At 40.0% G+C, this 23,276-nt stretch overlaps 1 protein-coding gene across 10 annotated transcripts in view; it reads right to left on the reverse strand.

Annotated features, from left to right (window-relative positions):
- RAD51B (RAD51 paralog B) overlaps positions 1-23,276 on the reverse strand; it is a 344,366-nt gene that overhangs the window by 126,478 nt on the left and 194,612 nt on the right. For 7 of the 10 annotated variants that reach the window (XM_052695829.1, XM_052695821.1, XM_052695823.1 and 4 more), the window contains one exon: positions 17,763-17,887. In XM_052695829.1, the coding sequence (XP_052551789.1) occupies positions 17,763-17,887 (125 nt within the window). Of the gene's footprint in view, positions 1-17,721; positions 17,888-23,276 lie in introns of all 10 variants that reach the window. The other 3 variants (XM_052695822.1, XM_052695824.1, XM_052695826.1) reach the window with 2 other exon arrangements.

A 23,276-nucleotide genomic window follows, 5' to 3' on the forward strand; every position in this document is an offset into this window, starting at 1 on the left:
TCCCAGCATGCAGCTCATAAAAGCCTGTCTACCCAAGGGCACCATGAAGCCCAGTTGCTCCCACATGACACACCTCAATCCCTTCCAGAGGTCTGTGCACAGAGCCTGTGTCTTAACGGATCAGGAAATCCATCAGGTCTATTACCTTTTCTTCAGTGTATTGATTTACCTGACTCAACCTCAGCACAGCTTTCTCTGTACAGTATTTTAGAAGCAGCACACATCTCAGTGTTTACACTTCCAAAGCCTCCCCAGATCATACACTGCACCACATCAGCCCGAGACATGCAATCTCTGGCAGATGCATTCAAATCCAAATTTCACAGAACTACAGACAACAACGATCTTGTCTGTAGAGGTGTGGAACACCAATAGCTCCTACTGATTTCAAATGGAATAAAAACAACATAATTTCCAAAGGTAATGCCTTAATTCCATCAACCACGCAAGAATGGCTTAAGACTGCTGCATACAAATTTTGGTTGGAGGCATATAACGATCAGCAGGAAACAGTGTTTTATAAAACTTAAGAGAAATTACAGAAAAATGAGGAAGTTCACACTCCCCAAAACTATTCACATTTCCCTAAAACATCACACAGTATTGAACCACTTTACAGATACATAGATCTAGAATATTTATTGCTAAGTGCAATATTAACACCAACAAGCATCAGAAGTTTGGGCCTTAAAGCATACTTAATGTAACAAGAGATTCAGCAGCAAATTATGCTGCAAAACAAAGATGTGCACAGTTTTAAATGTTAAGGACATCCATTTGGAAGGCAGGTTTCATTTGCGTTTGTAGTCTGCAGAGTCACAAGAAATCTCAGCATGATCATGTCTGCCTCATCCAACTGTGACACAGGATGAAGAAATAAAGTCCTCACACCTGGTCCTTAAATATAACCATCACAACCCACGTGTGTCCACAGCAAGGTAAAAGGTTTATGATTTTCAGAATTTAAACCAAATACAGTCTTCCTTTCTTCTTCAGACAGTAAAAAAAATAAAGGAAGGCACATGAAGACCATAAATACAGCCAGAGAACATCAGACTAGTCTGAATATCAATGTTTTCCTTATGAAGCTGGCAAAGCTACCCCAGGATGTGACACAATCTTTTGAACTACTCCAAGCAGGAAAACTGTGGTGCTAGCACTTTCCCCTCTTGCATGTTAATTATTACTCTTACTGCAACAAACTTCTGGAGGAAGGAGAAGCATGTCCCATCACACATCTGCGATGCACCCTGACAGAACCAGAATTCCTTTCCATCACGATTCCCAGAGAGACAGCCCTCCTCCCTCACAGGGAAGCACAGACAATCTACCAGAGAGACAGCAGAGTGCCTCCTGGTGCTTAGCCTGCCTGCGGGGCCAAAACTGCTGGCCTCTGAGAATGCAAGGGAGAGGATGGGGTGGAAAAACTGTGCAAACGCTCAGCTACAGTCTCCCACAACAGCTGGATGTTTAATCAGATAGGCCCAAAGCGAAACAGTTACAAACCTGATGTCTAAGGTCAGATATTTGGCATTCTGCGCAGCATTCTGCACGTAAGTACTAACCTACACATGAACGTGCGCAAGGCACAGTTGTACGTGCAAACGGATAGACATTCAAATAACCCTACGTACATTCTGTTACTGCATTTTTAGGTAGTTACAGTATGCATATAACTAAGTATAGCAATGAAAAAACATAATAAATCATGTCCTTTCAGCAGCACATCGCAGGGCCCCCTCTGAGATGCTGCTCCAATTACCTCTGAGGCTCAGCATTAGCTTTCCTTTTAGTGAAACAGAACTAGCTCACGATATTCAAAAGCAATGTATTATTTTGAATGATTGTTTACTTGGAACAATAACCTTTAAAGTACAATTGTACACCTCACAACCAGATACACTTTTTTTTTTTGGTAACAACTAAGTCTGCATTAACATAAACTGAAAAAACCTACATATTTACATTTGTTTTCTGATCAAAGAGAAACAAAATACTACAAAAGTCACTGTAAACCATCCTCAGGATGGAAAGGCCAACACAGAGTAGGCTCTTAAGCATCTTTAAGGATCTCAGAAAACACAGAATGAAATACAGATCCAAAAAGAGAGTGGTGTTTTGGATGCCATGATGTGAGTTGCCAAAAATCACGCTACTGATGACACTGGAAACAATATTAACAGTATCAAAAAGGAAATTAAAATCTGAGTTATAATCAAACGAGATTGGGATAGTGATTAATCATGTTCTAGAAATTGGTGAAGAAAAACGCGGTTTTCAACAAGCAGAAGAATGCTGAAAAAGAGGAAAGGCAAGAAGCGATGGAGAAGACAAACCTATGGAAGCAGAAACAACTGACTGGAAAGAAAATCCCAGGAGCTCAGCACATTCAACAGGAAACAGATAAACCCAACTGGAAAAAACAAAATGGTAAGAACCTGTATGTGGATTGAGGCCTGATAGCCAGTATTTGTCATACATCTGTAAAACCGAACATGATGCAATGTAACTGAGAAGCTGCAAACATAGACCTCAAATGGAAGAGGGAAAATAAAGGTAAACTTGTGAATTGAGGCCTGTGATCTGAATCAGTACCATGCAGGGTGTTAGAAGAAATGTTGAAGAGAAGTATAATTAAAGACTTGGGAAACAGGATAGAATGTAACATGGATGTCATGCTAAACACACTGCACATCTTTCTCTGACATACATTGAGGGTTTTTTTGCTTTTTGGTTTTGTTTTTTTTTTTTTTAGGAAAAATTATATATTGGATCTCATCTATTTTGATCTCGCAAAGCTTTGAATCATAATTAATGACAAAGAAAATAAAAATAAGCACAGAAGCTGTAAGATAAAAGGGAAAACAGTTATTGAAAAGAAAACACTTCTTAGCTATAGTAGTATACCTTGCAAGGTTACTAAACCCACCCCATAACATAGCGAGGCCAGCAGCAATCCCAACTGTTCAGTGCACTGGTACAATTTACAGGGCACTGGCAAGCTTTACTCTGGAATACGAGGCACAGCACAGGTCACTGAGGAACTCAAGCTGCAAGAGATGAGCCATGTGCTGCTGAGGAGAAGGCAGCCACGGAAAGGCCACCAGAAAACATGAGCTCAGTGAATCCTGCCAAAAAGGCGGCTGTCTGCTGTCTGTGCAGCAAGTAGGATGGGGACATGAGGGAATGGAGCAGGAAAGAAAGAGGAGAGCTTCTCAGACTGGAAGACAACACTGGCACAGGAACAAACGCGTAGCCACAAATACATTTTGGCTGGAAATTTGAAAGTTTATAACCATCAGTAAAGTAAGATTCTGGAACAGCCTTCAATTCAAAGAGCTAGAAAAAAAATAATCATTGTTTTCAGGATTCAGACTAAAATATTTATGAAAGGGATAAGAAGCAGTGCCTGTGATGCGCTCCATAACCTATCAAATCTAGTGCTACGTGCAGACTGAGAAACACAAAAGCACTACCAATTCATTTTCTATGCTAAGAGAACTGACAGAGCTGGAAGCCTACAGGCTAACAATTGAAGGCCCGCATGCAACTAGGGATCTTAGCTGTTAGTTAAAGGAGAAACCCTGCTGGTTTTCAAATATAGAATTTCTTATTTAAAGTCTTCTCTCCCTATCTTCTGCTGAGCATCTGCTGCTCTCCCTAAGAATCCAAGCAACCAGCTGAGGATGGGGAGAACACAGGGAGGCTTCCAGGATATCTCAGAAGCATTTATAAAACTGACATACATTTAACCATACGTCTTGCTCCAATTCTAAATCAGTTCTGGGCAAAATTTGGAGGGAGTATAGAAAGGAGTATAGAAATTACCTGAACCTGAGTCTGAAAATCAATCCTCCATAGTGGGCTAGCTGTAGAGTGTGCTGAGACCAAAAACTGTTTCCACAGACATACTTTCCCAAAATTAGACTAAGAAACATAAGAAATATATTCCTTTTCACTTCTGGAAGATAAAGGAATATACAATCCTATAAATGCTCTTGATGCATGTGAAGGAATTTATTGCTTTGTCTCCTACGCAGACAAGTCTAAGAAACATCTCTTCTGATAAGTACTATGTAACCTAGGAATCAAAGAAAACCCTGGCCTCATCAGAATTTTTTTCCTACTGATACTTTCTTGGCAATTTTCATTTATTGTTTATTGGTATAATCTTTATTTTTTATTACCAGAAAATTGTCCTTTTTTTTCTTTTTTTTTTCGGTCACACTTTCACCAAAAGCAGAATGCAATTTGAGCTGGGTAAACAGTGGCAGTAAACAGTAGTCTTAAGAAGTTACCACGCTGAAATGAGTTTATTTTTAAATGGTGAAATATGAATAGAAAATAGACATTGCCAAATGGTGAAACGGTACTGAATCAGATTTGGGCTATCCATGAACTTCTGGAATGGACTATAAGTAGCAGATGCTGCTATTCTTGTGCAGCAAACCTACTGAAGTGAGAAAGATAAAGATGGATGAGAGGTTTAGGAAATCCAAGCTATTTTGTTTTTCAAACTCTTAACTTTAGAAAATGGCCAAACCTCTTATTTTCCTTTCCCCTTCTTCCTTTCCTATTTTCCTTTCCCTTTGAGCATTGCCTTTCCCCCCCATCAGGTGGTTTGTAAGAATTATTTATTATTTGAGAACAATGTAGAATAAACATTAAATAACTGAAAAATGATTTCTGTCACAAGGCATGTTAAGAACACAAAGGTATTATGGAAGGGAAAATATATTGCCCTGATGAAAAGTGAATAGAAACTGGAGAGATGTCATTAGATTAGATAAAGGAAGATAAATGGGAGACAGGCAGAGCAGTTGAGAAACAAAAGGCTTAGAGAAAACTGATGATGACTGCAGAAAAATGTACATTACAGTTTGTTTTTTTAATTAGGGAAAGCTTTTTAATTAATAATTATATATAATATATTATATAAAATATTGTAAATAAATATTTATTTTATATACATAATTAGAATTATACAATAATTATTTATTATAGAATCTTTATGAAAGAGATGAATCACAGAAATTGATTGCAGAAGTCCAGCAGAAAATACTAAATACTAGGACAACATTCCTTGTCAATAGCAGAGAATGCAATGAATTGGAAAAATTTATTGGATGGACTTTTAGAAGTAGTCCACAATAAGCAGAAATCAAGCCAGTGCCTTACCAAAAAAAGAATAAAAAAGGAAAGAAAGAAAAGATGAAGGGGATGGGATCATACATCAAATTAGTTATGAAAATGCCAGGAAGATAAACTAAGTGATGAAATAAGATGATTTTAACTGGGCTATGAGCTCTCATATGGTAAGAAAAAAGCCCCAAGATTTTATCATGGAAAAGAAAAGATTTTAACAAAAATAATGGACTTTCGATATTTTAATGAAACATTAATAAAATCAGTTGTATTAACATCAACATCACTTCTGTTTACACTGGGAAGACATACACCTTCCCCATGAGACTGTTCTAAGGAACAGGTTCTCAGTGATGACTGAGGAACATGAGTGAAAGCTTGTAAAGCTTCTTTTAAAGTATATCAGATTTTTAAACTCTGTTATTTCCTTCCTTAGATATTCTTTTCTGCTGAATTTACCTTATTTATCTTCAAGAGAGCTTGAAGATACTTCTGTGCTCATGATGGCAGTGAATAACAAATTACACTAACAGCCAATACTTTGGAACTCAGATAAAAGACAAATTAGCAAATAACACATATGTGAAAAAAGCCTGTACCTTTTCCGACTGTATACTATACTTTTCCTTAGTGAAACAGCACCTGTTTGTTACAATTTTTTTTGCTAATTCATATTTTTGTCCTATTGTGTTAAACAATCTCTGCTAACAGAGCATTTCAAGGGAACACAAATTGCAGAAGAACAGAAAGCTTAGTTGAGAAACACTGAGAAACGCTGAGAGGGAAGCCTACACCACTAACACTATCATTCAACAAGAAAAGACTACCTCTGCAGGTTCAGTTAGACTTACATACCAATAAAAGCAGTGCTAAGCTAAACAAATCTTTCCTCTAATTGTGCCAAAATGTCTGGGTGGACAATCTTCATGCCAGAATTTCCCTTCTTATTATAGATTACAAGGGTTGTTTTTTCAGCTGCAACAGAGCCCAGGAAAAAGCCTGTTAGGATAACAACAAAGTTGATTTTGCATCAGATATCCCAGCAGACCTCAGGACTGTTTTTCTTCCCCTTGCTGCTGGTTCTTCCTGGGCCCTCTGTGCAGGAATTTGATCTATTCTAGAAATGAAACCAGTGGTCCTTATTCTGTAGGTCATCTGCTTTTGAGCAAGAATTGTAACCCAGTACCCAGGCCTGTTCTCATTTCCAGTTTCACTGGTTTCACTGCCACCAGCCCTTCTGAACGTTGCCTGAGGAGAGCTTCAGGGGCTCTCTCCAGGCACTAGCTCTACAGCAGCATCCAGGATTCACATAGCAGCTGTTCCTTGCTCCCTTTCTGCAGAAATGTCCTTCAGGGCAGTGGCCTTTTACAAGGCAGAAGTCTGTTTGCTGCCAAACTTCACCACTTCACCAAATCCTAGTAAGGCTTGCAAGGTAAACTCTCTATGCACAGACCTTCCCTGTTTGCAAGAAGGTAAAGCTGAGACACGCCAGCAGTACCACCCACACCTGCACATTGTGCCCCACCACAAGGCTTCTTCTGGGGTGCTTTCCTTGTCTGTAGAAAAGGCCACAGGCTGTGAATAAAGAAGGAAAACAGACAGGTCGAGGGAAATACATACAGTTATCCTGCAGTCCTCCAAATCATCTAGATTCTACACATATATTCTGCCTGGTAAAAACAGACTTGGTGACTTGAAAATGGGGAAAGGTTAAGATGTCCTGAGCATGAGAACAAATGATGAGAGATGGGACTATGAACATGCCTCAGTGCAAGAAATAGCCAAGAAGTCCCTATAACTTTTGTACACATAAAAGAAAACAAGTCACAATTTGGATTAAAATGATTTCTCATGAAAGCATCATTTAATTTGTGCTATGCACAGCGCTTCAGAGTTGTGGCTCCCTGAAGTCCAGTTGTTTGGAAAGGTTTTCATCAAGTCCAATTTAATGGGCCACAGCTCAATAAAAGTCTTTATGGAGCAACTTAAATGGATTGCATCTCTCCCTCCCCCACGAGAAAATCCTGTCCAGAGGAAACCATTTAGGAATGAGTTTCCTTTCTACTATTTTATAGAAAAGCAGCAACAGCAGCAAGAGACGCTTTATGAGAGGCATTCCATAAATCCAAAGCAATTACTACAGGAAAGTAGGTAAGTAGAGTTTGTGTGTATATCCTGAAAACGTCCTTTAGCACATCTGGAAACAACTGGAAAATGAACAAAGGATAGTTGACCATCCTGCTGTTGTCTTAGTCCCAAAACACACCAGTACATCTGCATTTTCCTTCAATGCAATGCACAGAAATTCCATGTATTGAAATGCACTGCTAAGACTGCAAAGTCAAGCAGTACTTGGCTCTCATCTTAAGAAAAAGAAGGGCAGAAATATGAACATTTAGGACAGTTTTGCAGAGGACATAGCTACAGTGGTCAATGATTTGAGTAAGAAAGTTTGTAAAAGGAAGGACCTCATAAGCCTGATGGAAAATGTAAGATGGATTCAGATGGGATGAAGAATTCAAAGAAATCTCAAAACTGAAAAAGCAGCATGACACTTATTTTAACAGAGATAAAACAGAGATCAAATCTCACCAAAATCTATTACTTTTGATTTTAAGAGTCAAATGTAAATGCTAGTGGGAAATTGAGATCCTGAAACTTTAAATAAACCTCTAGAAATCTATGCAATGTTAGACAAATTTCAGATAAATCGCTTCTTGTCAGCTTGCTTTGTCTTAATGTTAACTTTCAGGAAAAGGTTCTGTGTTCTTTTGGGTAAGCATAGACAAATCAGCTCTCTTTCCTCACTGTGCTCCACTCTGATCTCAAGAGTAGTTAATTAATAATCACTGATTTTAAAATTATTGTACTTATAAGAAACCAATTGGGCTTGTTCCATCTCTGAGCTCTGACTTATATTTCTGGTAAGCTTTAGCTTCTAATTTAACTGTCAATCATTTTATTATTTATGCCACAGGTTAATCTTAAAGAAGTACTTTCAAGAGAGATGAACACCACAGTAGACTGTGGCATTGCCCATGGTGGCACAGAAATGTGCAATAACTAGAAATTAAGTGATGGAGATATGACTGCATGTTACTTTACCAGTGTCAAGAGAAGACTGGAAGTACAGGTGCATTTTCCAGCACTTTTGACTTGCCTTTTCTGGATCAGCCATTCTATGCTAGGCAGTCCTAATAGGCATTGTTCCAGCTGTAGCCTTTACCATAAGAAGCCATAACTTCAGTGTTGTCAGTGACTGCACTAGGCTTGCACAACCTCAAAATCTTCCATGAGCATGAGCCAATTCAGTTTTTCAGTAGCAGAGAGATGTACATAAGGTTAAAAAGTTGTCGGAAAGGAGACAACTGCAAGGAAGCTGAAAGAAGTGGAAATTCTGCTTTGCAACTCTGGACATGTGATTCTGTGATTCTCTAAGCTCCCAGCATCTTAACAATGGCAGGAGATACTCTCAGTAGCTATGTACAAACCAGGAGTTTTTACACCCTCTCTGCTCCCCCTTCCTCCCCCCTCCCCCCAAAAAAGAATAAAGGTTCAGAGCAGTTTGTTAGTGCAGTTCTTCCTACAGTAATGAATAACAGTCACAGGCAATGACTCCAATAAAAATAAACCACCATTGCACGCACATGTGGCTAGGCTTACTCCCAGAGGAGACATTCAATACTTGCAAATGAAAGAAATGGAGAGAAAACAAACAAAAGGAGGAGATAGAAATGAAAACCAAGAATCTTTTAAGAACAAATCCAGGAACAAGGACACCAAGTTCTGCAATACCTGGCTGGCTTCAGTTCATTCTTCTAAAGAGCAATATATATTTTAAAAGATTTTTCATAGTGCACAATGCCAGCATCTGGGAGTCAGGTATTCTTCCTAATTCTCCCACTGATTCATTGAGCAAACCCCATTCCTTTGGTTGAGTCCAAAACCAAGCACGGGAACATATATCTGCAGCAACTTCATACTAGCTTTCTGCCAGGTAGGCACAGCTCTGGAGACAGCCTACTTTTCCCACACAGAGGCGACAGCACAACGATCAATTAACAACTCTTTTCTGTTTCCTCAAGTTCAGTAGAGACAATTCCAACCCTCTCTCCACCTCAACCCCAATAAAACCAGAGCAAAGGCACTTGCTGACTGTAATGTTCTCCTCTATCTCCAAATGATTTCTCCTTCAAATTCTAGTGCTTACTGCCCATAAGCAGGAAGCATTCACCAGATACTCCTGATAATACTCCTGATAGGAGATTAATTTACCACATTTTCTAGGTCCTAAATCTATCCTATTCATGTAGTCGCTAACACCACACGATCAGACTGGAAATTGTTCCAGTCCTTGCAGTGTGCAAATACTAGCCAAATACTGAATTTCAAGTGAAAGAGCTCAGTATATTGTAAGGGTTGCCGTTTGGACTCTGCTTTAGCTCAAGGCTAGTGAAGAGCTCCAAATACCCTTGCAGTGAGTAAACAGAATTTCTATGGAAGGAAACCACGGAAACCTCAAATGAGTATCAAAGATAATCACAGGCAAGAAAAACACAGCTTTCTAAGGTGAGCTGCTCTGCTCTGCTCCACAGCAACGACTGTCCTGACTGCAATAGGCCAAATGAACAAAATGCTTCTTTGGCTTTTTATCCTCTCCCAGACTGTGAATACGGTCCCGCGCTCTTGCAGCCAGGTCGCCTTTTTCCTGCTTGATGACTTAAGGATTCACAATAATTTCTGAGGCAGGGAACTGCACTGCCCAGGCAAACATTGGGCCATTTCAAGTTTTAACTGAAGAAGAAAATACATTCCCAGATGTTTATCCGAACCATGTCTGAACTGCAACAGCCTGGTCTGGGAACTGTACAAACCAGGCTGCCTCTAGTACGCTTCCACTTAAGCCATAGAGACTTCTGGCTTCTGGGACATCTGGTGCAAGCTCCCCACTGTGAAATGCTTGGTATGCAGGGCCAGTCAGCCCCCTTCTGCTCATGTAACTCCAGACCCAGTGAAATTCCTCTTCTCAGAATCACTTTCTGTCTCCCTGCCACGTACCTTATTCCCCATTTTGTACACTGAATTTTGTTGTCTTTTCTGAGTCTCCAAATTTTCCCAGTGAAGAGTCCTCTAAAAGGTCAGGATACTTCACAAAACTTGGCCCTGAAGATTTCCTATGCTATAAAACTGCTGAGGCCCAAAGCCCTGGTAAGTACCCAACATGAAGGGTAATTCAGGAGAAGAAGCCTGCAGCTTTTACTCAGTGGGAAAGCAGCCAGCATGTCCAAGTCACCACACAGAAATTGCACTAAGAAAAAGAACCTGGGGATGGTGCTGGGGAGGGATAAAGCATAAACACAGCCTCCTGGGGGAATTCTCCTGTGTCACTCAGCTTGTGGTCACTCATCGGACTTACGGTATACTCACTGGTGCTAAGAACAGAAACAGTTTATGAAGCTTTTCAGAGCCTTCCGTGTTGTTTAGCTTGACTTTGGTTCTAAAAATAAGAAGAGGACTGAAAGATGCAATTGTTATTTATGACACATATTGGAATAGTATCTTGTATCCTCTGCATCATGCATCCCAAATCTGGAAGGACTCACAAGAGAGCAGCATAAAAGCACCAAAGGATGTGTAGCTGCTTTCACTATGCCTGCCAGACTTGCCCTTAAGAGAAGGGAGCAGCTGAGAGACAAGTATGGAAGCACAGTAGCTGCACACTCTTCTCTGCAGAGCCACATTTTATAAAATGACTGCAGTTGTAAGAGTCCTTAAAGCCCATCCAGTTCTAACTCTGTGCCATAGGCAGGGTTGCTCCTCACCAGATCAGGTTGCCCGGATTCCATCCAACCCAGGCTTGAACTCCCAGGGATAGGGCATCTACAATCTCTCTGGGCAGCTCTGCCAGCACCTCACCATCCTGAGTAAAAAAAAAATTCCACTTAGCATCTAATTTACATCTCCCCTCTTTTAGTTTGAAACCTTTCCCCTTGTCCTATAACTATTAGACTACGTAAAAAGTTAGTCTGTGTAGGGATCCAACCAGCATTCAGCCCCCACCATAACACAGAACAGATCAACTTGATATTAGTCTTAACCACAACATAAGGAACATACATTCTTAAATATGTAATTAGCATATGCGTTGCCATAATGATTTACTGCTTTTATTATTCTTCAGATCTCTGTGAAGCTTCTTCATGATAGTTTTAACATAATTCCACAGATAAAAAAAATATCTGCAACAAATTCAACCCTTATCCCTGTTTCTAATGCTTCTCAAATCTTTATTCAGTTAATATTCATTCCTCCTTCCATTTTGTTTTAGCTTAATAAATGATGAAAACACCTCAAGATTTTTGTTTACAAATTGAAAGCGAATTAATATATTGTAAAAGGTGATTCCCAGAAGTGTGCTCTTCCCCCATCCTGTATTCATTGTTTTCAGACATCAATAAAAACAACGTCCTTCATACCTCCTTGATGTAAAGGCGTAATCCTAAATTCCTAAGTGTGGGCCAAAAAGAGATGGAATCCAACCAAGTCCAAGACTAAAGCATAAGTATTTCTGACACACACTAGTGGCTGCAAAATGCTTTTGATATGAAATAAACAAGAACTGTTTCCAGCTTTTTTGAGTGTGTGCACTTCAGCAAAGTCTTCAGGGAAAAAAAATAATCAAAAAACACCACTGCTAAATTCACATGTGAAAGACAGTATTATCTTAAGTAGAGCTTCAGTAGAAAACATTTTAGATTTCAGTGTGCATCATGTAATAAGGACAAGAGAAAATACTAACAGATGTGTGAGCCAATAAACAGAGAGGAAATGAATGCACTTTTGGAGTACTATCATACTGTATGTGCTGAGAAAAGGTGGTAAGTATAAAATTATGTCTAATTTCAATCTTTCTACAAGACTCAGATTTCATCTAGCAAGAACATCTTTGGGTGAGATAAGGAAGTCAAAAATTTCATTAAGCAAATATTTCAAAGAGTAATATCCTACATACACGAACTTCTTAGATGATTCCCCTTTAACATAACTAAAGCATCATTAAAATTGTACTGCATTGGATCTCAGGGATCATATGCCTGATCCCTACCTTTTCAAAACATATGCAAAGCGTTTTGCCTACCAATGTCAGTATATCAAAGTTTAAAAACCAGACAAGCTTTATCTGAGGTTCATTTTTACTAGCAACAACTCAAAGTTGTTGCAATGTCAAGAAATATATTGCTTTGCACAGACCATACCTGGGAAGAAAGTGGAAAGAGAGAATGAAGAAGAAAATACAATTAATGATGCAAAAAAATCCTCAACATATACAATCACCTGAAATTAACACATAGACATATACAAAGAGAAAAGGCATGGAACTTCACCGTGAGTTTTTCATAGTACTGTCATAGGACCATTATTCTGACAGTAATACAAAGTATGAGAGATTTCCTCTATTACTAAACCTAATTTTCTACTGCGGGCAAACACATTTTATCAAACACCATGCATCACACGTATTAACACACACAAGTTCTCTCTCAGCAGCAGCTCCATTCCCATTCTTATTATTCTGTCATAGCACTTGTTTGAACACAGCTACTTCAACACAAATGTCAAAGCCAAACACAGTGTTCCAGACATGTCTCCAGAGCTTTGGTACAAGGGTACAAATTAATTCCTGTTTCCTCTGACTTTGACATGGTTAACTCCATGACCAGTGCAGGCTGGCCACATTCAAAGAAGAGCTAAGTGGCCTCTCAGTCAAAAGTAACAAAGGATCATGCGTACAAGCTCAATTCCAGGTACTGAGTGACCACCTGTACCACCAAGCTCATGAGGAAGACTTGGTAGAACTTAATGAGTTTGCCCTTGCAACCTCAGGGATATTCCTGCTTCTTTGTTTGGGATGCTCTGAACTACAGAGCTGTGTGTTTGAAGTTAACAGCTGCTGCTACATTTTTGTTAATCTAGCATTAGAATAATCTTCATTAAGGAAAACTGCAAAGCTATTAAAAAAAATCAGAAAAATATAAATTATTTTGAAGTTTCCTTCTGTTCTTTTCAGTTCTACCTCAATTCTATTTAGATTCTTAGATAACAAACAGAATAGTGTTATATAAGCACCCGAGTAAATGACTGATTGCTCAAGACTGATGGAAAAGTTTTTCCTCTGTAAAAGTGTGCTGTCAACAGGAAGGGGCCATAAATCCAGCCCTGGACAGGACTGCAGTGATGCTTATATTGTACAACCACCACCCACAAGTCCATTATGCAGAAAGCGTAATGAAAACAACAGCAACATGAACACACAAGTTGGGAAAGTGACCTAATGAAGTTTGAGCTCTAGCCACTTGTTAATGAATCTTATTTATTTTCATGGCATCTTTTCATTTGGTACTTTTGCTGGATTAAATCACTTATCATATTGTTTCGATAATCATCTGTTTATGCTACACTTGTGCACTGACCAGTTTCATCCTGTTCACATGCAACTCAATGTTATATTGCCGCTTATGCTTGTATACGACCTACGGATAAGCAAAAGACTTCTGTTGTGAGAGTCACTAGTCTAGGGATATTGTCATCAGAAAAACATAATAAGCTACTTATTTATCAGCTTAAGGGATGTGGTTTGTATGCACACATTGAAATTTGAACCTACAAAAACCTGCATTGCATCTTGATTCTAAAGCGTCAAAAGATGACAAGGACGAGGCAGAAATCTCTAAAGTAAACAGCCCTAGAAAAAACTGCTTTTTTTTTTTTTTGAATGGAAGAGTTTACAGTGTTTGGATCAGTGATCTTGGAGTCTTCCCACAGCTGTTTCTTTAAAAGCAACGTTCTTGATGAAAAAAAAATTCTCACCTGAATAAAACTATTTTTCTGCAAAATTTCCTACCCTTCATATGACTCCATGTCATCACTCTTCCTTGTCTTAAGAAGTCTCTCTGTGCTCTCACAGAGCTGATTTGCCATACGATAAGCATATTATATAACAAATGGCTTACAACAGATGAACACTTCATAACATTTCAATTCTGAAACAACCCAATAGCCACATCTCTTTTCTACTACTTCTTACTGAAGCTCATTACCTGCCATCATCTGCTGATTTTATTCACATCTACACACTTGAAAAAAGAACTGAATTATGTATATAATTTACATGACCATGTACATGATTCGTGTAGCATATGCAGTCAGGTTTTCTCAGTGCAGTTGAGGCTACTAAACAGCATTGCATTTGTTCTAGTACTTCTGTGAGAACTGCACATTCAGAGCTCTCTTCTGTTCTTAAGGTACAGAAATTTCTTTTTCTGAGTCTCCCCAAATCCTAGCTTGGCAAAAGACATGTAAAGAATGTAAAGAACCTCGTTTCACATCTCACACAGGCAACCTGTGAACATCCTCAGTCACCTTCTTTGGCAAAACACTGATTTCAATGCCTAGTTCTCCGTGGGATTTTTCTTGTTCCAACCACGTCAAAGACTGAATCAGCCCTGCTGAAGTAGGTGAAAAGTTTTCTGTCTGCCTTGAACGGATCACCTCCAGCTTCCCCATCTGAGTTCAAAGGTATTTTAAGACTACTGAAAAAAATATGTTTACACTACTTCTTCTGCATCTTCATTTGGTTTAGTATGTATCTATAATTGTTACAAAATTAACAGAAGAAAACACACTACCACTATATTTTATTTACATTGGACCTTATTCTTTTCATTTCACAGTGATTTCAGCACATTCCATCACTTCTCTTTTTCTTTCCAGTAAACACTGCAGTCTCAAAGCAATCAGAAGTCTTCACAATGTGAGGCTATAAACTTCCGCTGAGCCTCGACATGCAAACATTCAATTCTCTTTTCCAGATTTCATTACTATACTCTCTCTTGCCTAGGTTAAGGCAAAAATTAGAAGGCCTTAAACCCAGACAGCACTTAGCATACGTTTTCTTCCTCAGCCTACTTGCTTTGTTTGTAATTGCTTTATTTTTTGTGGTTTATTTGCTTTCCCTTTTTATAGATGAAAACCTCAACTGATGTTATCTTAAAAATCGGACAACTATCCAACAGCTATAGAGTCTATCTAACAACTACCATCAAGGTCTTACAGGGAGACATAAATCTAGTTTTATTCTGAAGCCTTAAGTCCCATACACATAAAAGTTCATCTCCGCCCCCCTTCTAATTCTCCCAGCCCTTCTCCACGCCAGCAAGTACCATGGTTACTTTGCCATCACAATTTCGGAATGCTTATTCAGGGCTTATTCATATGATACTGAACAGACCAAGACAAAACAGCTGGTCTGTAACCAAGGACACAACAAAGTTATGTCTGGCATTAATCAGAATAAGAGATGGCTTTCTGTTTTGTTTTAAGACTGAGTCATCATATACTTATCCATTTGAAACACTTTACCTGAAGCAGGAAAACAGCTGTACAACAACTACCTGGCATGGCTTGAAAGCCCTAGTCCCTATCTCCTATCTCAATCCTGAAAGTTCTTTAAAATACTAAGCGATAACATTGATTTGTTATATAATAACACCTTGTGCTTCCACAGCACTTTCCATCTGAGTATTTCAAAACACATTATAGCCATTAGTGTTACAATATGAGTCTCACAAATCCCTTGGAAACTATAAAATAAACCAGGCACATTTTAGTTGCCATACCAGATCTGGTCAGTGTTTCACTTAATCCAGCATCCTGCCTCTAATAGACAAGAATAAAATGTTAAATATAGCACGTCAAATTATTAAACCCTACCATGCTGTCCCCCAAAGACAGCTGAGCACACATGAAAACAGTAAGCTTGGAAGCCTTTTGACTCCAATTCAGGAAAGCATGATCATTATAAGCATAGCGGCAACTGAGGAATCTCATAGTTTGTGGCACAGTCTCGTTAGTTTTGGCCCAACTTCAAAGGCCCTGCATGTTTACATATGGAATTCAGGAAAACACATGTCAAGGTTAATGACTTACAAGACTCCTCAGGGAGAACCGACTATCACTATCCATATACTGGACAGATAGTAGCAAATTCCTTTTGTGAACACATTTGTGTGAAATGATTAACTTCTCCCACTTTCTCCCAAGCTCCTATGACTCCATACTGCTCTGTGCCTCGTTCAGCTTCAGCCCTACCTCAGTAGCCAGCAGACTGACTGCAGCCCATGCACATGGATTCTGATGGCACAATTATTCCAAGAGAAGGCTGCAAACCTGTGCTTGTCCTCCCACCTGTGGCAATATATCTCTGCTAGAGGAAAATGAAACCAGAACACAGGCTTTGGAAAGTGGGAAAAGCTGGTCCTACCCAAGCAATAAAGCAAACCTAACAGATTTTAAGGCAGGTGGGATATTCCAGAAATTTCAATACTTTGCTGAATTGGCTGTTGTCTTATTAATGTTCAAAAGACATGTGAAGGATGGGGCTGGTAGTTGGCTAAAAAAACAGCTGCAAAACAGACAAAAAGAAAGAATCTTTTACTCAGCTTAAAGAAAAAAGAAAAAACAACTCCTGTGTAAGAATTCTATGCTTGATTTCCCCAGATTTGTTGCATACTCTTTATGCCACCTGCTGCCTTGGCATCCTGTAGAGTTTCAGGTCTATGGACTACTGCACTGGCCTTGAGCTTTCCCAGAACTCAATGCTGTGAGGCTGAGAACAAACATCAAGCAATTCAGTGGGCTGTACTCTACATTTTCCTGTAAACTGATGGCTTGAATCCTCCTTAATGATTGTATCTTCACATCTTGAAGAATACTACCCTCTGGACTCACAGCCCAGCAAATCTCAAGTGCTTATTTTGCTCTTGAGGGCAAGATTTCCCAGCAAAAACAAGCACCCTGGCTCTAGTACCATGCAAGTCAGACATATGGGAAGATCTCTCCTAGACTGTCACTGTGACCTCACCTCCTCCAGAGGAAAAGAAAGTAGAGCCAGAAAGTCCTCCCTCAGGAGGACTTTTCCTTTTTTTTTTTTTTTTAATTAAAAGGTGAAGGTGGCCAGGCAAAAAAGAAAAAAAAAAAAAGGTACTATAGTTCATTCAAAAGCACAAAGTCCCTCAGTAAAAGTGTTAGCTATCTCCTTTTTGCAGACATACTACTAGAAAGTTGCTACCATATTTAATGCACAAAATGAGTTTGCTGGTACAGGCAGCAAGCCTCCACTTGCAAACAGCAGCTGCAGAAGATAGAGCACTCCCTATCCTAACAGCCATAGAAGAAATTTGGCACAGAAGAGTGAGAAAGATGCGACAGCAAAACAGTCATGCTACTACAAGGACTAGCTTCCCACTTCTGTCCCAAAATCAGTGCAGGAGAACACTTCAAGAATTACCTTCATCTCCACAATATGCAATGCCCTAAAAACTCAAGGAATTTGCATGTCTGTGCCAACACACACCAGATCCTTTGATTCAGATAAGCCCATTCTAACACGGGGAGGCAATGGAGGACTGGCCATCCCTGAAAAGCAAAGAACAGTGACCTCCCTGCATCCCAGGTAGGCACTTGGCCCATTCTCACCGCATGGTACTTAACCATGCTGGCTGTCATACAGTTACCCACCTGGCAAACAACTGCTTGGATGACTTTATTTAAGTTCTCACCTGCCTTGTCAGCAAGTCGTGATATTGCAGGATGAGCCTGGTGTTGACACTGTGACTCCACGTGTTACCAAGGGCTGCTGTCACACAAGCAGATTCCCTCTTCCCACTTCCAGAAGTTCCTGAAACTGATTACAAAAGAAACTGCATCAGGACAGCATCACAGAAAAGATTTCAGCATGGAAACTCTAATCAATCATCTCAAGCTGTCACAATTTTGTTTTTAACAGACAGTATTGCATGAAACTCCTGAATATCTGGAGGTGCACTGGGACACACTTGTCTTGTCCTTTTCAAACACAAGAACTCCCAGCAAACCAGCTTTATATGGGCACGGTAAAGCAAGCATGATAGTGTATAACTCAATAACAAAAAGGGAAGTTAAAGGAGCAGGATGTGGTGCCATGATACTCTGATCCAAAAATTAAAATACTGTTTCACACAAGCAGGCATCCCTCATGTTTTCTAAAATTTAAAAAGGGAGCCTTCTAACTGTAAATACCATTGTGATGTTTTGGAGATCATATGAACTTTTTATAACCCTAAAGGAAAATGCTGTCTGCTGTGATCAGCAATGATAATGTAAAGTGCTTCCAATAATGCAGCATGACCCAGCTTGCTGAACTGCCTTTTCACTTGATTTCTTCAGCACTGAAACCAAAGAACCCATTCATGTACATATATCAGTAAACAAGCAGAAAGGTCCAAGACCTCCATCTTTGCTTACAGCAAATTCTGCATAAGATGAACAGATAGATGGTTGTGTTGCTTATACTTCAAATGACACTTTAAGAATGGAGTGCAAAACAGGCAAGTCAACGAAATTTGGAAACAAAATACAAGTTGCTTGGATTTACTTGCAGATATATAAAATGTATTTGTATATGACCGCAACTTGCAGAAAGTCATGGTAATCTGAAAGTTGAAAACAGTTTGTGACAGTCAGTGCATAAAGTTTAAAAGTGATGAGTGTTGACCTGAAGTTGAATGAGAGAAAGCTGGACTTAAAGTCAGGGAACTTCCTGTCACCTGCCACAAAATGAAGACAACAAAAATTGCAATATCAAGCAAAAGCTAAAACTGCTTCCCCAGGATAGCGATAAAATCCTTGTCAAGTGACTCAACTAATATTACATCAGACAAGATTTTGAGGAAAAAAAACTGTGGAAGAGAGCAGATTATATGACAGGGCCACACTAACTTCTACACTTTCATAGAGCCAGTCAAAGAGTTAAAAGAAATTCTTCACCTTGCTTACAAGGTAGCTTATGTTTCACATGGTTAAAGCAGACTATGAAAAGAATATGGCAATGACTGCATTACAAATCGCAGAAAAGCCTTATGTTTCTGTCAAAACTCTGTCAGGAGTGCAGAGTAAATGTTGAAACTTGAATTATAAGTACTAGGTTTTGGAAGCGATTGTGTACTGGGCTGACAAAGGTATCTCCTGCAAACTGCAGTAAAGATCATTATTTATATCACTACTAGTAGCTTGCAAATAATTACAGGAGAATGTATTAGGGAGGAGAGTAGCAGACTGGAGACAGGGGCTTAGAATCACTGCAGTGCACTCAAGGACTCATCTATAGACATCAAATCTCCCCTCTGCCCTCATCCCAGAATAATTTAGATTTGCAGTGACGTTGCTGGAATTTGGATTAGGTCTTTAAACACTTAGGGTGCACTAAAGAAAGAATGTGGTGAAGCACTTGGTTCAAGCCCATAGTTTGATAGGAGCTGGACTCAATACTCGTGAGTCGCTTCCCCCCTCACAGTAACTCACTGCAGCATGCACAGTGACCACTCCTGAACAAGATGTATTCCAGTTTGAAAACAGTCTACAGTTCTTTCCTCAAGCAAGGATGACTGCTTTCCTTTCCTCAGAACAAAAAGTACCCCTATCCTGATAAGCATCAAACTTTTGCATGAATGACTCATGGTAGGAGCTCCTAACTGGAAGTTTCAGTATCAAGAAGGCTATTCTGTTAATCAGTCTAACCAGTCTGTATCGGGAAAGTGGATGTACTGACAATGATAATTTCTCTTTATCTGCATTCCTGATTTAATTTGCCTGTTGGAGGAGAGAATACATCCAAGTGTTAAAAGCAAGGTGCTGGGAGGTCTGTATTCCATCCTATTATTTAAACTAAGTCACTTAAGTTCATTAAGCTCTGCAAACTGCATACACTTCAAAAGTAAAATATCACCACTGTATAAACAGGCTACAGGAGAATAAAAGAAAGAGAAACAGCTTTAAGGCTTTGCAATCCTCTCCTTGTTACATGGAATAAGATTCAAATTTCACTGGTAGTTGATGCTGTCCTTTCCCACCAGCTAGCAACAGGTAGGAATCACAGAATTCAGCTACAGCAGCTCAGAGTGAGCTCTGGTGGTACAGAGGTGACTCCTCACAGCTGATACGAGCATACTCCTGCACACAGCTGGAAGGCCCTGCTCACTCCACAGGGCAGTGGTCACCCATGCTGAAGGGACATCAGACATTAAGTAGCTATTTGCTGGCTTTAAGCAGCTGCTGTTAACTGTTTGGAACCTGGTGATATACAGGTGGTATCACACCATAACGATTCCTAATTCTGCATTTCTTGCAGGCCTAAAACCTGTACCAAAGTGAAGTATTAGAAGTATAAGGCTTGTAGAAGAACAAACAAGCTAACTGCTGTATTTATTTTATTATACAGGAGAAATTCTGCTGCACCACACTGTATCATCCCGTCTGAAGAGGACTTCTTGTGACCCACTTTCAGGCAAATCCTCTCCTATGAAGTTACTCAAATTTATGACTGGTGCAAAGTGGTTAGTAAGCCTGGAGCAAATTTACAGTGAGGACTGTTTACAGGGTGGGAAGAAATGCCTCACAGGAAAGATTTCCATTTTATAAGGGATGCTCCTGCAATGATGCATTGGGCAAAAGGAGGAGCACACCAACAAGCGAGCTTAATGGAGGGGAAGCTGCACCAGCCTTGCAGAAAAGTTCAAGAACAGTGACAGTACGCACTTCTTTCCTTCCCCTTGCTCTAAACACAAAAAGATAGCAATGATTTCAGAAGAAGGAAAGGGTACATGCTAAGAAAATATATTTACATTCAAGCATGGTCTTAAAATCCCAAGTTTATCTTTTCCGTTATTCAAACACTACTTAGTCATTAATGAAAAGCACTAGGAAAATAGATAAATAAAACTGTTTAGAGAGAGCATATTTTTTGTATGTACTGCCTTGATTCTCCTTCTGACATTTTCATATTTAGAGATGGGATAGACCAACCTTGGCCCAAGAAGAACCTGGCTCTTAGAGGCTCCCTGGTTCTAAAAGACATAGGTCTCTGCTCAGAAGTCCTCCCAGTGTCCATCCTGAAGCACTCAGAGAGGCATAAAATAGCAGGTCCCAGCTGATGGGCAGCACCTCTATCTTGCCAGCCTGGTCAGCACACTGCTCATGCCCCAGTCAGTACTGTCACTAAGTTTCTGCTCAGGATATGGCAGATACAGGGAGCTCAGGGATAGGGAGAGGAGGAAAAGGGGGAGGGCTGACAATCTAATGAGAGAGAGACGGCAAATCTCAGTTCACAGCTGGACAAAAGGAAGACAGTAAATGTGAAAAGGGAATGGGTGTGCAGAAGCACAAAGATGGGATCCTAGGATGACCAGGGGACTGGAGTACCTCCCCTATGAGGACAGGCTGAGGAAGCTGGGCTTGTTCAGCCTGGAGAAAAGAAGGCTGCAGGGTGACCTCATTACAGCCTTTCAGTACCTAAAGGGAGCCTACAGAGGGGAAGGGAATCAACTCTTTGAAAGGGCTGATATGTGTAGGACGAGGGGAAATGGTTTTAAGTTGAGGGAGGGGAGATTTAGGTCGGACATCAGGGGAAAATTCTTTACCCAGAGAGTGGTGAGGTGCTGGAACAGGCTGCCCAGAGAGACGGATGGATGCCCCATCCCCGGAGGTGTTCAAGGCCAGGTTGGATGGGGCCCTGGGCAGCCTGGTTTAGCATTAAACATGGAGGTTGGTGGCCCTGCATGTGGCAGGGGATTGGAGATTCATGATCCTTGAGGTTCCTTCCAACCCTGGCCATTCTATGATTCTGTGATAGGGAGGAGAGGGTGCATGGTAGGAGGGTAGGAGAAGACCTCCAAATAAACCCTTCTCCATGTATTCAGATCCAGCTCAAATGAAGTGCAGCAGTGACTTTGATTCCAGTAAACACTCCATTTTTCCTCACACAAAACATACCAGCATTGAAGGGATCAAAGAGCACAGTGGCAAGCAGGACTGCACTCAGTACCTGTTCTGCTGTTTCCCGTGAAACTGGGCTCTTCAGGGCACCACCAGAGGCACTAGAGTAGTGACTGTCTGCTCTGGAAAGCACGAACAAGGCAAAAACCGTCTCCTTCACTCTCACTCAACAGCTGTCAAGTGAAAATAAAGCTTCTTGTGGTTTGGGTCAAATGCAAAGTGAATGACTCTGCACAACCAGGGAAGTAACAGACCAAAGAAGAAAGGGTGATTCTTCAACTGAGGATTATTCAGCTGCAGTGTCATCTCCACACAGAGGTTGAGGTGCATATCTTCTGGGCTCTGACGCCTTGACAGAAGCTGTCAGAGGAATTGGGGCTACAGCACTTAGTCCTGTTACATACAAAAGTTAAAATCATTTTGTCCAATTCTCCCATCAGTGCAATTTAAATGAACGTTCCTAAAGACTTTCCTTAACACTGAGATAGTCTGAATGGGGATAGTAGGTTGCAATCTCTATCATTTCATAATTTAAAAATCTTTTTTCAATTAATGCAAAAAGGGACTGATACACATTAGGACATGGAAGTAACAAAACACAGAAGCTACCAATCCCCAAATTTCAACATAAAATCATCTCGATGAAAGCCCGATTTATCAAAAAAAGGAGGAAAAACCCTCCAAAAGTACAGAGAAAATATTTATAAAGAAGTAAACTACTGAGATGGACAAAAAAGGCACATAATAAAAACAGCACATCTTGCAATAAGTACTTTCCCTCTCACACAGGCTGCGTAGTTTTCCTGTATGGATGTTCTGGTTCACTGGTGGAGCTCAAAGATCACTGCTTTTCACCTGCATTGCATTTAGTCTGCATTTTTGGTGCAGATCTCTAACAATGACACCAGAAGGGGAAAAAAAGAAATGAAAAACAAAACAAAAACAACCACCTATCTATTTTTTCCATCTTCACCTCTTCAGAAAGTACAAGTATAAAAATACCCAATGGTGGAAAAACCCATCACATAGTAAAAATACAACCCACAAGACAAACTCATCTGTGAAGTAACTAACCACAGCTTTCTTCAAACTCCCACTCACTGACTTCCACCATTTGCAGCCCTTCTCTCAGCCCTTCTCTGCAATGATCTCTTTAGGCAAAAGGCAGTTCTGACTCTCTTCCCCCACGCTGGTGACCATCTCACTCTGTACTGGTGGGCCACGGTATACCACAAACCCTTCCCACCATACACTTTCTGCCCTCA

The sequence above is a fragment of the Tympanuchus pallidicinctus genome, unplaced genomic scaffold (genome assembly GCF_026119805.1).
Source record: "Tympanuchus pallidicinctus isolate F22 unplaced genomic scaffold, pur_lepc_1.0 scaffold3, whole genome shotgun sequence".
NCBI classification, from domain to species: Eukaryota; Metazoa; Chordata; class Aves; order Galliformes; family Phasianidae; genus Tympanuchus; species Tympanuchus pallidicinctus.